The sequence below is a fragment of the Typopeltis vanoorti genome, chromosome 6 (assembly GCF_054136105.1).
Source record: "Typopeltis vanoorti isolate ZY-2024b chromosome 6, IOZ_Tvanoo_1.0, whole genome shotgun sequence".
In the NCBI taxonomy this organism is placed as follows: Eukaryota; Metazoa; Arthropoda; class Arachnida; order Uropygi; family Thelyphonidae; genus Typopeltis; species Typopeltis vanoorti.
In genome coordinates this window covers 1,943,778-1,962,455 of record NC_143554.1, presented here as the reverse complement: position 1 = coordinate 1,962,455, position 18,678 = coordinate 1,943,778, and the positions used below count along the sequence as shown (strand labels likewise).

The window sequence follows — 18,678 nt, the reverse complement described above, 5'->3', positions numbered from 1 at the left end:
TACATGCAATATTGAATATATATACAAAGATAATGAAATAAAAATAAATGAAAAGTTGTCTGAAAAACAATCTATAAACCAAGGAGTAAGACAGGGATGCCCTCTGTCTCCAACACTTTTCAATATTTACATTAATGAAATATTAATACAGTGGAACACCTTAAACAATCAAGGTATAGAAATTTCCTGGAATAACAAAATAAATATGCTATTATTTGCAGATGATCAGGTAATAATATCAGATAAGGAAGACAATTTACAAAGAGCAAAATATAATATAAACATTACAGTAGAATAGTTTGGAATGAAAACTTCCATAGCTAAAACTAAAACAATGGCATCTTGTGGACTAACTCCAGTTAGAAGTAACATAATTATTAATAATAAAATAATAGAACAGATAAATACTGTCAGTTATCTTTTATGTGAAATATCATATGAAGGAGAAAAAGACATAAAATTAAAAACTTCAAAATTTTTACAGATTATAGGCCTGATAAAACACCCAATCCAAATATAGTACCAAAAAAAAAAAAAAAAAAAAACATGCTTGAAAATATACAATACTTTAGCAGCACCCACATTACTATATGGCAGCGAAATTTGGGCAATAAACAAACAAGATAAATAAAGAATAAAAACAAGTGTAATAAGATTTATTAGAAGAACTGCAAAATACACATTATTAGATCGAAAAGGAATGAAGACGTTTTAAAAGAACTAAAAACAAAATCAATAGAAGAAAAACTAAACAATTATAAACAAGGGATGTTTATAATTGTGAGTGAGTATGAATTATAAGTTTCTCTTATGAATGGTTTGGTTTGGTATCTTAAATTTTATTTTAATTTTTGCAGTCACTGGGTTATGGACAAATCCTATGTCTGCTGCAGGATATGTTATTGTTTGAGTTATTGAATTTCGGAATCTTTTGCTTATTATTATATAGTATATTTGATTTATATAGAAGTAAAAGGACTTTTCCATGTATATAGTCTTCTGGGAGGATGTTTAAATAATACGTTTGCAATTAATAAGGCATTGGTTTCACAGATAGAAACTGTGAAACCAATCTGATCAATCTTTCATCTATTTTTAATTCCAAGCCCTTGATTACCATTAAGGATGAGATTTTTTCTGAACCCACTTTTGCATTTAGGTTGCCCAGCATTATAATAATACCATCTGACTTAGATTTAGAGATTGCAGTTTCTATGTCTTCATAAATAACTGGTAATTAGTTTACGGAATTAACAACGCATATAAAATATATTAATTAAAGGAAACTTTAATGAATAACTTCTATATTTCGACAACGTCACATTGCCATCTTCAGGAACATAAAGATATGGTATGTGCATGCAGGCACTAACAAAAGCAAATGAGGAAGAAAGCAAGAAACTAATATTGTTCCTAAAGTCCTAATGGTGCCCTCTGGTGGGCTAATTTGGTTGTCTTCACAGTTGGGCTGAAGTTCTCATAATGTAAGTCTCCCAAATTTGGGGTAGTTTCATGCACCCAAATTTGTTGAGGTTAGGAACGTTTTTTAGAGCTGCTGCTGATTCCTTGAATAATCTTTCGTATTTAAATTTGCTGCGGTGTATTATTTTCCAACGAATTCTATGGTGGGTATCTAAGGCATGGTCGGCCAGCCCAGAGCAGCTGTACTGGTGAAACAGGATGTAGTCTTGGTGTTCTGAAATCCTGATATTTGTTGTTCTGCCTGTTTGGCCAAAGTAGGACAATTTACAGCTGCAAGGGACCTGGTATACACCAGTTACGTCTAGGGGAAGTGGTTGGTCTTTGGTAGAGCGGATAAGGGATGCCAACTTTTTATATGGTCTGTAACAGGAAGTAAGGTCATATTTTTTGAAGATATTGGTTATTTTCTCAAAGGTGCCCTGGATGTAGGGGATGGTGATAGATTTGGTGTAATCTTTCTTGTGGAGAGGGGGGGGTTAATGGTTTCAGTATTTTTTGGATTTTTTTGGGGGTTCTGGCCATTGGCTAAGAAAGTGTTGAGGATGTGGTTTAGTTCAGTAGTTAGGGCCTTGTCATCAAGCAGATTAATTTTGCCCTGTTGTATAGTGTTTTTATAACCCCATATTGTAAGGGGGGGGGGGGATTGCTGGTGAATGTATCTGCCAGTATGGGTGGGTTTTTCTGTAATCAGAGAAAACCAAAGATCCATCAAGCTGGCGAGTGATTAAAGTGTCTAGGAAGGGGAGGGTGTTGTTTTCCTCTTTTTCAAAGGTGAATTGGACTCTGGGGTGTTGGTTGTTTAAGTGTGTTAGGAAGGAGTGGAGTAAGTCTGAGCCATGTGGCCAAATAGCGAACACATCATCCACGTAACGAAGCCAAATAGTGGGGTTTTGTGGGGCGGAATTTAAGGCTTTCTCTTCAAAGGTCTCCATAAAGAAATTGGCCAAGGGTGGGGAAAGTGGTGAACCCATGGCTGTCCCCTCTATCTGTTTGTAGAACTTTCCCTGCCAAACGAAATAGCCTGAGTTCATTGTGAACTGAAATAGGGCTGAGATATCGGGAGGAAACTTGGCTTGGATGAGCTCTAGGGTTTCTTTGAGTGGGACATTAGTGAATAGGGAGGAGACATCAAAACTGACCATTATGTCGGTGTGTTGGAGCGAGAGGTTTTCTATACTGGTTTTAAAGTGGGCTGAGTTTTTTATGTGTGATGGTGTGTTGCCAGTATAGTGTGTGAGCGTTTTGGCTAAATGTTTGGTAATTTATATGTGGGGGAATCAATGCCATCCAATATGGGACGTAATGGCACATTTTGTTTTATGTATTTTTGGGAGTCCATATAATCGGGGGGGGATAGTTATAAGGTTTTAGTTTGTTAGTGACTTCCACAGGCCAAGTAGTGACTTTCTTATGGAGTCTGTGGAGAGTTCTAATCTGAGAGCTGGTGGGATTATATTCAATAGGGAGGTAAGTAGTACGGTCTAGTACTAAAGCATTAAGCTTATCTTTGTAGTCCTTTTGATTTAGCACCACAGTGCCGTTTCTCTTATCTGCTTTGGTGATTACTATTTTTTTTGTTATTCTTCATTTCTTATAGGGCTGCATATTTGTCTTTGGATAACTTGGTTTTAGGAGGTTTGGCTTTAGTGAGAACACCGACTACATCCAGTCTGACGTTGTTGGCGATATGGAAGGTTGCGAATTCCACGTTCTATTTGGATCATGATTTCCTCGGCAGGTATTCTTTTATGAGCTAGGGCGAAATTGTGACCACGTGCAAGTTCTGTGAGTGCTTCAGGCTTTAAAACTACCGACGAGAGGTTGACTACAGTGTTGAGTGGTGGCTGTGGTAAGGAAGTAGAATTCTTTATCAGGTTTTCGTATTTTTTCAGGTGCCGACTTCGTATTTTTTCGAATTCTTTTCTTGCCGATGCGCATGAGACGTCATGAAGTATCGTCCAAAGATCATGGCCGAGTGTATTCGAAAGCTCTTCCTCTAGCGCCTGTAAGGTTTTGTTTTCGTCGGCAAGGAGAACACGCGTCGCGGTAATTTGTTCTCTTAACAGGGCTGAATTTCAGTTCTCTTAACATTGTGAACTGAAATAGGGCTGAAATATTGGGACAGCCGATACCGAGACAGCCCTATTTCAGTTCATAATGAACTCAAGCTATTTCGTTTGGCAAGGAAAGTTCTTCAAACAGATAGAGGGGACAGCCATGGGTTCACCACTTTCCCCACCCTTGGCCAATTTCTTTATGGAGACCTCTGAAGAGAAAGCCTTAAACTCCGCCCCAAAAAACCCACTATTTGGTTTCGTTACGTGGATGATGTGTTTGCTATTTGGCCACATGGCTCAGACTCACTCCACTCCTTCCTAACATACTTAAACAACCAACACCCCAGAGTCCAGTTCACCTTAGAAAAAGAGGAAAACAACACTCTCCCCTTCCTAGACACTTTAATCACTCGCCAGCTTGATGGATCTTTGGTTTTCTCTGATACTACTATCAAAGTTCTATATGATATTATGTCAAATGCTTCTACAAAGTCTAGCAATATCACTGAGTAGCCCTTATCCAACTCCATTGTTACTTTATTATAAAAAAGTAAGCAAATTACTAAGGCAAGATCTACGCTTCACAAAAATCATGTTGTCCCTTATAGAGTATCATATTCCTATCCACTCAGTCCTGAATTTTGTCTTTCACTAATTTCACCGATACCTTAACCACCTCTCCTGAGATGCAGATTGGCATATAATTTGCTACTTCTGTCTTGGAGCCTCCTTTATGCAATGGGACTATTTTGCCCTCTTTCCACTCCATTGGCACCTTTCCAGTACTAAGGCTTATATTAAACAACTTGGTCGGAGAAACTAATAAATCCTTTGCACATTCTTGTAATACATGGGTCAATATGCTATCTAATCCCATGGCTGAGTTTGCATTGAGGTTCTTCATACTCCAATTAGTCAATGTCACATCTAGCATTGCAACATCACCACCTAGATGGTACACCTCTGCAAAATTCTTGATCAGTAATTCAACTAATTCGTTTAGTTCCGTTACCTCCCCACTATCACCACTTTTGAAAGTCATTCTTCCATAGCCATTTCTTCTTTTACTTGCAGCACTATGAGAGAACTCTTTAGAATTTCTTTTGGCCTCATCAGCTAGCTTTGGCCTTCCTTACCATACAAGTCACCCTTCTTGCCTGTGTCTTGTATTGCTCATGGGCATGCTGATCACTGTTTTCTTTATACTTCCTCCAGAACTTTACATCTCTCTGCTTAATGATGCTCTTCATCCATTCAAATTTATCTTTCTGACTCTGGATATGCATTCTGATACTGTTCTCTTCAAACACCCCTTGACTACCTGCCATGCACTACCACCATCTCTCCCTCCAAATTCTTATGCTATGGCACAGCTGAAAGCTAACTACTCAGCTTGTCATAATCCCTCCCCCCCTGCATTATAATTCCACATACATCCCTTTTTAACAGAAATTTCTGCATTGTCTGGCAATCTAACCAAGTGGTGGCAGTGTAGGTAGATTGGTTACTATTAAGTCCTCTGATGCTATGATCAGATACAGCACTCTCGAACCTTATGTCTCCTCCATTACACAATGTCTCATCTATATAAATTTCATTTCCTTCTTTCCCTATGACAATTTCTGCTCCGAATTTATGTTGCCATAATGAAATCCCCATAATAATTACTCGACCTGCACTTATCATAACTTGCCAATACATGTCACCTACATTCTGTCTTATACTCCTCATCCCAGGTTTATAGCAAAAACCAATTACATTTCTCATCCTGTTGGCTTCTATCTCACATCAGATAACCTCAAATGAAGTTCCCTCTGCATCCCTATCCTCCTGATGTGCTTCTACTCTTTTTGCTTGAATTCCTCTGCTATCATTAGCAAAACTTCCCTCCATCATGTTCCTTCTCTCCTTTCTGAAGATAACGTATCCTTTGCATTCTATTCCTATGACTACGGACCCAGTTTCCATAAATTTAAGCAATAAAAAGTACATTTTATTTAAGAGGTGCATAGGCATACTGTCTGTTAATGGCAACTGGTATAAGCTGATGTTTTCAAGATACTTCTAGAGGAATCTGTTTTGATTTGATTGTTAATAATTCCTGTTGCTGTGGGTGACCAGAACAGACAAAACTAATATTCCTCATTTGGAATGAAACAGCATTTGCCTGAATTTTCTCTCAGCTACTTGAGAAGGTAAGACTCTTTTTTTTTTCCCTTTGGTTACATTTCTCTCTCAGGTTGAGGATTGAATGGATAGGCTATTAATACCTTGAATGAAGAACAGGCAAAATGATATAATTTATAATGATATAATGCTACATCTTGACTTACATGAGTTTGTTTAAATCTTTTAGTACATTTATCTCTGTACAATTTAATTTGAGAAGAAGTGAGCAATTGACTTAATATTTTAATTCATGATATGATCTGGTCTTAAATATCATGTATATAATAACTGTAAATAATATTTGATTTTTAAAATTATTTTGGATGTAATTGAAGTATCACTTTCTTCAGTTATAATAGATAATGATTAAAGTTTCTTTTAAATGAGTTAACACCTGAATATGAAATTAATAATAGCATTTCCATAGGAGACGAACTTGATTGGCCTTTCAACAATTAAAATAGATGACTGAATATCATATGGAAATCATTCATCATTACACACATATAATAAACAAACACATCCATATCCTCAGTTTTATTTCCCTTACAGAGAGATACGATGAGAGCTATACTCCAGTTATTTCGAAGTCAACCTTTTGACCAGACTTTCTGAATTCTGTAGGACAGCCACTGTACAACTTTTATTCCTTAATATTTCAGTATTTCTGGTAGAAAAGGATAGTAAGTAAGACAGTATTAGTTCTCTTGAATGATGTACAGAAGGAGAGAATAAGTCAATGCTACATGCAGAGTCTAGCAGATAGGAGGAGGAGTAGTGATATGATTCAAATATATAAGTTGGCATCTTTTATCAAATTAATGGGAAGAAATATTAAGGTGGAAGATAAGGGCAGAGAAAGAAGCCATCCATGGAAGTTAGGAGTAGGTTTTTTGAATAGGGAGTAGTTGATGAGTGAAATAAATAGCCTAAAAGGGTGGTGAGCGCAGAAAGAATGAACATGTTCATGTGGACAAGGAAAAAATCATCTTGTGTTGTACTTGCCCATGAGGTGATATGCAAGAATTTGTCTCATGATTTCCGTCTGCATATTGGGAAGGCACACCCACAAATTGTGACATGTGCTTTAATCAAAACCAAAACTATGACGGGAGGAAAGAATCTGTTTGTTTCAAGATATATTAGGAACCAATAATCAAGGGAAATTCTACATTTTGTTAGTGTATTTAAATTCTTAAAAGGTATAAGAATCACATGTGAACCAATATTAATAACATATCGACTACATGAGAATGGCATTTATAACATGTTCATGCCAGGTAATGTCTTGTATGTGTTGCACATCAAGTGGGAACTCACTTGACCATATATCATGTTTCTTTTGCTTTGGACAAGCCTATTTTTACACGCTGTTCAATATATGTAGCCAGCTTAATTAATTTTTTTGCTAGAAATTTATAAATAAAATTAATATCTGTAAAGTGTTAATGGTATAGAAAATTGGAAAAGATCTTCACCTTAAGATCGACTACATATTCTTCAACATCCAGGAATGTATAAAGTTCTTTGTGCCCTCAAGTTAGTCTACTTTGGGCACACTGGTAGATGCTAACCTCGACCTGAATAACATAAGAATCCAGACCATGCTCAGGATATTCCTTCACATAGGATTAGCTGGAGAAAAACATCTTTATTACATTGAAGTCATTACAGGTCTGAGAGGCCATTCTTAGAATCAGCATCGGCTATGAAGCATTCTCCCCATTTCAACAAGTATGATTGTATTAATTTACCAAAGATTTGAGAGACTATCATTTTAAAACCTAATAGCCAGATTTCTCTGAATTAACTTTGTAGTCATCTGACTAATAGAGGGTGTCACATAAGGACATTAGGTGTAAGTTACAATTTAAATTGTTTCTCTTGGTTCAGTACTGCGTGCCTGTCATAGTTTCATTGTGCTCTGATGGTGGTAGAAAATTAGCAAAATATTAGAGTTTAATAAATGCATTTTTCCCCCTCTTGGTGTTAGTTATCTTTTCTTCACTACCATGTGTCTCCACCATGTCCTGTTATGCGCCTCCCTGAGAACAGGGAGGCATATCTCTAGTACCTCTTGGTTTGTATATTTATCTTTCCATGATATTGTCATAATTCTTTGCGGTATCCACATTTTGAAAGCTTTCAGTTTTTTCACACTCGGATTGGAACGTGTCTATGTCTCTACTTCATCTAGTAATGTGGACCTTCTTCTGGTTCCCATCTGCCATACGACCACAGGAGGGTAGCTATATGCTACCATTCTCGGGAGAGATGATTATGAGCAAGGTGGTTTCCCGTTGCCTTCCTTGCCGTTAGTATTTATGACTGTAACCTGTGTGTTCACGGGGCCGGTTTGCCTGCTTGCGGGATGAAAAACCCCAGATAAACTGGCGGAAAAAACCCTGCTGCCCACGCCCAAGACTGGCTAACTTGGCTATGGCTGAGGAAGATCCTTAAGCTCCTCACGTCGGGGACGGGAATCGAACCTAGGACACTCCTTCCCCAGGCATATGGTTGCGAAGCGCAAAGCCACTAGGCTAACCGCGCGGACATAATGTGGACCATATGTAACATTTAGAGATTCTTGGTCTCATTTTCAGATTTAATTCTCTAGATGTCAGTAGGCCTTTCATATTACTGAAGGTTGACCTTGTGATTTCAATCCTAATTTCATCTTATCCTTCCATTCTCTGTGGTCAAGTGTCTGAGGTATAAATATGTTTGCACTTTTTCTAGTTTATTTCCTTTCACATTGATGTATATATTTTTGGTATTTCCTTTTCTCTTGACATTATCATGATTTTTGTCTTTTTAAAGTTGAAATTGAGACCATACTGGTTGTTGTATTTGCTGTTGGGTTTCATTTATAAGATCTTCATGTCATATTTCTTTTCGGCTAAAGGAACTGTATCAGCTGTTTATCTTAGGTTATTTCTTCCCCCCTACAATGATTCTTTTAAGGTTACCAATTTTATTAAATATTTCTTCTGTGTAATAGGTTAAAGAGAATCAGAGACAAGACACAGACTTGTCTCACATCTTTCTGAACTGGAAATACTTCTGAGGTCTCTCCATTTATTCTCAAAGATGCAGTCTGTTCCAGGTAAAGATTAGTTATTAACCCAGTATCTTTTCCATCCATGACTATTTTTGAAAGAATTTCAATTAATTGCTCATGTTGAACAGTGCCAAATGCCTTTTTGTAATCTATGAGAGATACATATCTTTTTGTTTTTCTAAATATCTTTCTCTAATGATTCTGATGCTGAAACAGGTTCAAGAGAAGGTATCTTTCAAGAATAACATATAAGAGAACTTTTGATACTTTACTGATGAAGCTAATTTTCCTGAATTCTTAACATCTTGTAGCTTTTGGTTTTTTTGGGAATTGGGAAAAAAAAAAAAAAGAAAAAACGTATTTCACATAAAAACTTTTATTAATACAGTTTGTGTACAAATTCCAATCAAAAAGTATGAGAGGACAATCAACCTCTAAAGGCTATCATTTTTAAACAAATATTTCATGATCTAAATATGAAATATTTGCACACAATCAACTGTGTTAATTTATCTTACATAAGAAAAACATTTTTTTAACTATCAAAATATAATAAGAATGAAATCTTTTATAAAACATTTGATTGGCTACTGGCTTTACCATACGATTGGCTACCCTTCTCCCTTCTGGTAGCCAATCATATGGTAAAACCAGTAGTGCATGCGCTTATTTTATTTAACTTGGGTGCATTCGTTATAGAAGAATTGAAACAATAATTCCAAATAATCTATACAATGCCGAATAGACTAATTTTTGTTAGATTACCGTATGAGTTTGTCGCTTAATATGTTTCAAAAAAAAATTTTTTTTTGAAAAAATAAAAAAGTAAACAAGAACAAGGGGCTCGCAAATTTGAGAAAAATTTTAACAAAGGGCTCGCACGAGCCCCTTATAGCTCATCACTGCCAAGCTATTCTCTATTCCTGTAGCTTTATGTAGTTTTAGTTTTCTGATGGCATTTTTGACTTTGCAAAGTAAAATGGATGGTCTTTCTCTAGATCTGTCTTCGGGAATATTATTTCTTTGTTCATATAATTTTCTTGTATATTCAATCCATCTTTCCATGATTTCTTTTTTATCAATTGGAATATGGTCTCTTGAATCTCTAATGGCACTTGCATGATTTATTTTATTTATCCTGTTTGTCATTTCTCCGATCTTTTCATGCATTTCTCTGCTTCTATACTATAGATGTTCTATGTCTGTATATTTATTCCTAATCCATTCCCCCCCCTTGACTTTCCTGCATTCCTTTTTTATTTCATTATTCATGCTTTTATATTTGGGTTTGTTTTTTAACATTTTTCTTGGTTCCATCAACTTTAAAATTTTTGCATTTATCCAATGCTTATTATTTTTCCTTTTTAATTGTGGAAGTATATTTTTGGCTGCTTCATTAATGCTATTTTTGAATGTTAGCCAGTTCATGTCGATTTCATCAATTGGTCTTCTATTTCTGTGTGAGAGTTATGGTGTCAGACTTAAGGGACTTTGTAAATTCTTTTATAAAGCAGTCTTTAACTTCTCATGTTACCATCTGATTCAGTCTCTGCACACTAACTAGCAGTCAACATGCAGAAGTAGCTGCTTTGCCCACAAAAATGGGAGAGATAGAAGATCTGGTCAATATACTTGACATCTACCCTTCACAAGTATCACACACACACACACACTGCATGTTGAAAGATTGGGTGAGAAGGGAATGAAGAAACAGAAACCAAAATTCCTAATAATTAAGTCAGGAAAAAAAAAAAAAAAGAGAAAGTAGGTATCAAGTTGGTCTTAGGATGACTGTCTCCCAAATCTTTGGTAGATTTATACAGCGATACTTGTTGGGGTTTGGAGTATGTTTCAAGGTTTCTGTTGATTTCAGGAACAACCTCTCTGACTTGTAAAAGCTTCTGTGCAGCACTTGTTTTTTTTTTTCAATCATTCCTGCGTGTGGGGATATCCAAAGCATGGTCTGCTAGACCCGACTTGCCAGAGTGAAAGTGGTGGATATATTTTTTGTGTTCACTGAGGTGGATGTTCACAGTTCTTCCTGTCTGTCCATAGTAGGCTCAATGACATGAACAGGGCACTTCATAGACTCCTGGATGTGATAAAGGAGAGAATCTGTCCTTAGCAGATGAGAGTTGCCAATTTCACATAAGGTTTAAATACGGTGCATAGTTGGTGTTTGTTAAGCACTCTAGATATCTTTTCAGATGCGCCTTTAATGTATGGGATGGTGATAGTTTTGTTGTAGTCTTCTGTGGTAGACAGTGGCAGGGGTGGTTTCTAGGAAGCATTTAGTATTTTATCTATCTTATTGGAGATTTTAGTCATTGGTCAGGAAGGTATGACGTAGGTGAGAAAGTTCAGCAGTCACTGAGAGCTATGTCATTGGAACAAATTGCTCTAGATGGTCGTTGAATTCTAGTTCCATTGTAAAATGGATTTTTGGGTTCTGGCTATTTAAATGCACTAAAAATGTATTCAATGTGTCTGTGCTATGTGGCCAAATAGCAAACACATCATTAACATAGCATAGCCAAAGACTAGGTTAGCTGTATTGATAGCTAGCTTTTCCAGATGTTCTATGTAGAAGTTGGCTGGGGGGGGGAGAAAGGAGGGATCCCATAGCTGCCCCATCTAATTGTTTGTATATTTTCCCTTTCCATGTAAAATAACCTGCCTGTACCATGAATTTAAATAGTTGAAATATATCAGGTTGGAAATTGTGAATTTAGTAAATTAAGGGTTTCAGTTAATGGTACATTCATGAATAGTAGGGTGATATCAAAACTAACCATTAAGTCTGAACTTTTTAAGGTATGGTATTCTAAAATACTTTTTAGGTGGGTAGAATTTTTAACAAAAGATGGAGAATTGTTTGTGAAAGTGACTAGTAGTTTGGCTAAATGTTTAGCAAGTTTATATTTAGGACAATTTATACCATCTACAATAGAGCATAAAGGTGTACCTTGTTTGTGAATTTTTGGAGCTTCATATATCCTGGGTGTTTTAACATGGAAGGGCTTGAGTTTGTTGACTGTTTCTTTAGGCCAGTAAGAGCTACACAATAATAACCATATTACCATAATCAAAGCTACAATTGCTCATACTAGTCCCATTGTTATACCATAATGTGGTTGTCTTGCTAATGTAACAAACTTTGTTTGTGTGCTCTGAAGATGCCAAATAGAATATCAGCTAAATATTAGCAATTAAGTCAATAAATAATTATTTTCTTATCCACCTGTGTTCACATCTATACCATTAAAATTCCATCAACATATTCTTTTAATCATCCCCGCATAAGTGGCATAAAACCTAAAACATGGTAGTGCCATGTGTGGGCAAGAGGGAATCTGTTAATGTGTCTCTTGAGAGTTGAGAAGGGGAAGGAGTTGTGTTAATTCGGCAAAATGGTGTCAGGAAGATAGATAGAATAAACAAAATTGGTTCTCTAAGTTTCGAGAGCTGAACTGTGTATGGATTGACAAGTGACTAATTATGTTCTAAAATTATCAGAGCAAAGGCAGAGAAATGTTGATGGCCAGTTTAGTGTTGTAGCACCCAAAAAAAAAAGACAATGTCAAAAGCAAGATTTTTTGCATGTATTTGGAAGCAAATAACAGTGTTGCTTTCCAAGAGATTACATACCAAAATCCCACCGTGAAGTAGATGCTTAAAAATGTCTAAGTAGTAGATGATTTTTCATTCCTGGTTTGAGGCCGAGTACATCAGCATGCAGGCCTGAAATGGTTTGTTCGAGTAGCATGTTTTGCCTCTAGAAGATAGTCTACCCTTAGCCAATCCATTCACAGTAGTAAATGTATACAGCTAACTTCTCTCAGAGAAATAGGCAATCAGGATGGACCATTATTCAATAATGTTAAAATACTGATTATAAAAATTATAATGAGAAACATATTTTCTGTATCAGTTACTGCCTTAAAACTTTAGTTATAGCACAATTTCAATGTCTGCAGGGTTAGCCGAGTGGCTATGCGCTTCGCAACCACATGCCTGGGAAAGGAGTGTCTTGGGTTCGATTTCCGTCACCGACATGAGGAGCTTAAGGATCTTTCTCAGACATAGGCAAGTTAGCCAGTTTTGGGCATGGACTGCAGGGTTTACCTCCCCAGTTTATCTGAGGTTTTTCCTCCCACATGCAGGCAAACCGGTCCCACGAACACAAGCAGCTAAGGCTAGCCACCTTATCCTTGGGATGGGTACAGCTTAGAAGGGCTAAAGATAGCCCTTCTAAGGGCTATAAATATAGCCTTCTAAGCTCTGTAACAGGCCACTAGGCCTAATACTTGAAGGGAAGAAGAAGAAGAAGACAATTTCAATTTGTTAAATAAATGGTAAACATTTTAAGAAACATAAAAAAATACCTTCTGGCACACTAATTTCATGCCCTCCTCAACATGAACAGTTCCTTCTTTTAATTTCATCTTTATCGTGAATGGAATCCAGGAAGCCACACTCTTTCCTTCTATGTGATTTTCTGGACTGAAAAAAAAAAAGTTTGCAAATTAATACATTAGTTATAACAAAACAATGAAGGTTTAAATGAAAATATTATATCCAAAAGAAAAAACGTGTCAACTGTGATTTTTTTTTTTTATTTTATAAAAAGCCATGAAACATTGTTTAGAAGGCTTGGTTTGCTTTGATTGGAATTATGGCCAAAGTAACTAAAGAGAGAGTATATTAAGTCAATTAAGAATGGTACATTCTCTGGCTGGGTTAGCTGTTTAGTAGATTAAATGGGTGAAGAGATGATTAATTGTTTATTGGCATATGGCAGCGTTTCTCAACCTTTCTAAGCCCAAGGACCAGTAAAATGCCTAAAACAATTCTACGGACCACTAAGTTACAGAGGCGTAGCTGGGGGGGGGGGGGGGGGGGGGCACGCCAGGGGGAACTTTTTTGGCGTTTAAGAAATCTTGCCATACTGTCTATAAAACAACAACTGAGTGATGAAATAGACTTTGACAATGTCATCGACGATTTTGCGAACAGAAAAGCAAGAAAAATAACATTTTAGAATGTTGGAATTAAAGTTTTACTTCAAAAATAAAACAGTGTTTTTAATTTATTTCCCTATATCTCGTTTTCACTTTTCGTAATTTTTTAAAAAGCCTATGTAAAAATTATCAACATTTCAGAAAAACTGTGCCATTTATAACATAATAAATCTAAAAGCATGTTTTGAATACATATGGAAACATAATTAAATTGGAAGTAAACGATTAAAAGTGTATCATCATTGAACAAAGTTTTAATTTTTATTAAAAAATATATAATATGATATAATTATGTTACTACTTACTTTAAATGAGATGGTTGAGCTTCTCGGCTCTTGCAGAGTTGCTGGATATCTAGCTGCATATTGGTCAACTTCAGTCGAAGATAGGCACACACACACACACACACACTAACAAGATTTCTGTATTTTGTTTTTACTTGAAGAAGCGATGAAAATCCTTTCTCACAAAGATAGGTTGTAGAAAACTGCATGATGATTTTCAATGCTTCTTCAGATAATTTGGGAAATTCACTTCTTACTGAAGGTGAGATCCAAAATCGAGCCAAACCAAGATCACAGAATTGCATCTTAAGTCCACTGTCACTTGAAAGCTCAATTAACTGTTCTTTTTTGATAACGAAAGGTTGTTCTCATGACTGCAAGCCTGAAATGGATTGCGAACCCACAGAAATTTCTTATAAAAGTTATTCGGAAAGCATGTTTCAAAATTCTGTTTCGGATTTTTGAGGTGGTCACAAACCCTTTCCAGTAACTCAGAATCAACAAAAATATCATTTTCCACTAAAAAGGATTCCAATGTTGGAAAATGGGCAAATTGTCTGTCTTTTAGTGGAAAATTATATTTTCCACTAAAAGACAATCCATTAAACCAGTTTTTTCTCGAATGCCTTTATTTTATCGTAGGCATCAAGAACAGTTAAATAATTTCCCTGAAGGGAGATATTTGGTTCATTTAACTTCGAAAAAAATGTCTGAAAGATAGGGTAGTGTTGATGACCATGCTTCGTCAAGAAGGAGTGATGCAAAATCAGAATTACGTTCATTTACAAATAATAAAACTCTGTGCCTTAATTGAAATAACCTTGTAAGTACTTTGCCCCTGGAAAGCCAGCGAATTTCAGAATGAAGCAAAAGCTGTATACATTGACTGCCCATTTCATCGCAGAGTACTGAAAATAGCCTGTTATTTAATGGTCGAGCTTTAATAAAATTAACTAACTTTACAGTGTTATATAGCACAGTTTTAAATTCTGGTGGCATTCCTTTGGAGGCTAATGCTTTCCTTTCTATGAAACAATGTACCCAATTCATATCCGGAGCTACTTCCTTGACCATAGAAACAACCCCACTATGCCTACCTGCAAGGGCGCAAGCTCCATTTAAACAGAAGCCTATACATTTTTCCCAATGGATCCCTTTGTGTATTATGTAATTATTGAGAATGTGAAATATTTCTTCTCCAGTTGTTCAGGATGGCAAAGTTCTACAAAACAGAATATCATCATGAATGTTGTTATCATGTGCATATCTTATGTAGCATATTAATTGCGCATCTTTTGAAATATCAGTAGTCTCATCTATTTGTAACACATAATAACGGCTCTTCATAAATCTTTCGATTAACTGAAATTCTATGTCATCTGCCATATCATTAATTCTGAGACCAACAGTGTCATTTGAATGAGGATTCAAATCAACTTGTTGCCAAACATAGTTTTTACCACATATTTTATAGCTAGAAGTAGAAAATTTTCCCCGATAAAATGAGGTTCCCTGTTTTCGCTATGCGCAAACTTAAGAGATAGGATGCTTCCGGTGCCTTGCTATTAATGGAAACCATGGCTGAAACTATATTTTTTCCATGATTTAATGTCCCTAAGCGTTGCTGAAAAAATTCAATTGGCTTATTTTTCACATCACAATGTTTAGTTTCTAAATGTCATCGGAGTTTTGCAGGTTTCATGCACTCGTTCGACAACACTTCATAACACAAAACACATTGAGGTTTCTGTTCACTTTCATCTCCACACCAATTAAACCCAAATTTCAAATACGAACTGTTATATTTCCTACTGTATTTTTTCTTTTAACTGCTTGTTTCTTCTACTTTAATAGTATCAGATTTACTCGGCGTTACAACATGTGTATCACAATTAAGATTAGCATCACCTATTTCATTTGCCCTGTTTTTCAAAGTCCTAGTTCTAAGCCACTTTTCCATTATTAAAAAAACGTTTCTGAAAAATATATAAATACTGGGATTAACTCATGACACACTTTGTCCAAGTATCACTTAGCACTTCTGAAGATATACTGAGCCTTGGTTGAAGGAAAAAAAAAAAACCTTCAATAACAAAAATCAATAAACAACAAGCAACTGGTTGAAATGTGGATAACACATGTTTACTTCAAATCTGACAAAACAGCAAAGGAAGGCGGAAGCAATAAAACTATATTGTTGTTCACTTCACCCCTCTTATTATTCATCATTCTGCCCCTAAATTTGTAGCAGCAGAATGACGAATAATAAAAAGGGTGAAGTGAGCAATATAGTTTTATTGCTTCTGCCTTTGAACATTCTGACGCTGTTTGTTGGTTTTTTAGAGTCTCCATTTGATTTCACTAATTTTTACTTACTTATTCAATTTTAATTTGTTTTGTTTGGATAATTAAAAAAAATATATTTATTTAATTAATTTAAGTCTGCCTGTGGTCCACGAACCACAGGTTGAGAAACAATGGCATACGGCATAAATGAGGCTATACTTCACTAACCCAAATGCTAAAACAGAACACAAAGTATAAAAAAATCATTATATAAATAGAGAAAAAATACATAATTTTAGATTTTTTTTTTCTTTTAAATGTGAGGTTTACCTTCAAAAAAATTTCAAGTCTCTTGTTTATCAAATCAGAGTTATGATCAGAGTTAGATCGGAAATTATGCTTTACAGACTAAATATGAAACTCTTTTTCAGCCACTTCAGACCTTACTGTACATAGAGGGTGATGAAATTCACCCACTACATACATGTAATACAAGTAAGATGTAATTATATAAAGTGATTCCTGTAAAAAGTTTAAAACTGAGTGCATCAAATCTGTGCTTTGCAAAATCTGCCTGACTCAGCCAGAGTATTTGAATGGGTAAACAATACATGTTATTCCTGAATGCTCCATCCAACAAAATACGACTAATGGTTACACTTAACGATACAATATTAACATGAAATGGGTTATCAGCATTCTTTCTTATTAAGTCAGGTTACATGCTGAACTAGAAAGCTGGAAATTAAAATAAACTCAAGAGATTGACATCTTTCATCCCATGGCATAAGTTATTGAATGAAAAGGATATCAGCAATGCATGGAAAGCATTGAAAAAGGAGCTTAGCCGAAACATTATCTGAATATGTCCCTGGAGTTTGAAGAACAAACATGGATGGGAGTAGACTGATATGAAACCTTATTAAACAACAGATATATATAAGAAGACAATGTGCAAAGAATATCATGAGAATAAAAATAACAGCAGCTAGGAAATATTATTATTATTATAACAAGATCCCATGGAGTCAAAGACTCATGTAGGAGGTCCTTTTGTCATACACACAGCTCATCATACAGCACGTGAAACACACTCGTTCAAGGCATTCCAATTATTAACAACTTTGAATGCAAAAAAACCTGCTTTTCATTCCTCTGCTCACAGATTCTTTATACAGCTTCCAGGGATGAAATCTGGTTCTCCCATGATATTCCACCGTTTTCTGTAAAACCTCTCCAACATTGACCCTATAACAACCCCTTACTAACTTGTAGGTCTCTATCATATCACCTGTCTTCTTCCTATCCACTACACCCTGTAAATTGCATCTTATCAACCTTTCCTCATATTTGACATTCCAGATATCAGAAACTACCTTAGTTAGTCACTCACCTCTAAACCCTTTCCAACATCTCTTGGTCCTTTTGAAAACCAGGTGGCCAAATCTGTGCACAGTAGTCCATGTGTGGCCTAATCAGAGCCTTATACAATAGAACAAGAATCTCCTTATTTCTATAAGTCAGTGTCCTCCACATCATTCCCAGAATTCTTTGTGTTGTCCTCACAATTTTGACAATGTGTTCCCTAAATTCCAGATCCTTATCCACTATCACCCCAAGATCTCTTATTTCCTCCACCTCCAACAATATATCACCAACTAGCATAAATTCTACATCCCATCTTTGTTTCTCATTTATTCTTGTCTTCTACTCTATACAGTTCATCCCAACTTAGTATCATCTGAAAAAAACTGAATATCCCCATTCAAATCTTTTCCAAAATCATTAACATACAGGTTAAAAAGCAATTATCCCAGAAGAGAAAAGTCACTAGTGGTGTGCCTCAGGAGTCTGTTCTAGGGGCCATTGCTTTTAGTCATAGTCAGTCTCCGATCCAATGCACTAATCTAATATCCAACTTCATTTGCTCTAGTTCGACAATCAACTTATCATGCTATAATCTATCAAAGGCTTTGCAAAATCTAAGTATACTATTGTGTATCCCTCTCCTCTGTCCAATGAAGCCATTACCTTATTGTAATAAATAAGTAGATTACTAAAACATGACCTCCCTTTAGCAAATCCATGCTGTCCATCAAAGATAATACCATTGTTCTCAATCCAATTCTGGATCCTAGTTCGCACCAGATTCTGCAACAACTTAACCACAACACCTGATACACACAAAGGCCTATAATTTGATGGTTGAGTTCTGTCACCTCCCTTATGAAGCAGCACAATCTTGCCCTCCTTCCACTCTTTTGGAACTCGACCAAGTGCAAGCCTCATATTAAAAAAAAATGTCAAGGCAGGTGTCA

General features: G+C 35.9%; 1 protein-coding gene across 1 annotated transcript in view; it reads right to left on the bottom strand.

Annotated features, from left to right (window-relative positions):
• PAN2 (PAN2-PAN3 deadenylation complex catalytic subunit PAN2) overlaps positions 1–18,678 on the bottom strand; it is a 717,374-nt gene that overhangs the window by 273,949 nt on the left and 424,747 nt on the right. Inside the window, exon 19 of the mRNA XM_090393913.1 lies at positions 13,155–13,272. Coding sequence (XP_090250039.1) covers positions 13,155–13,272 — 118 coding nt within the window. The remainder of the gene's footprint in view (positions 1–13,154; positions 13,273–18,678) is intronic.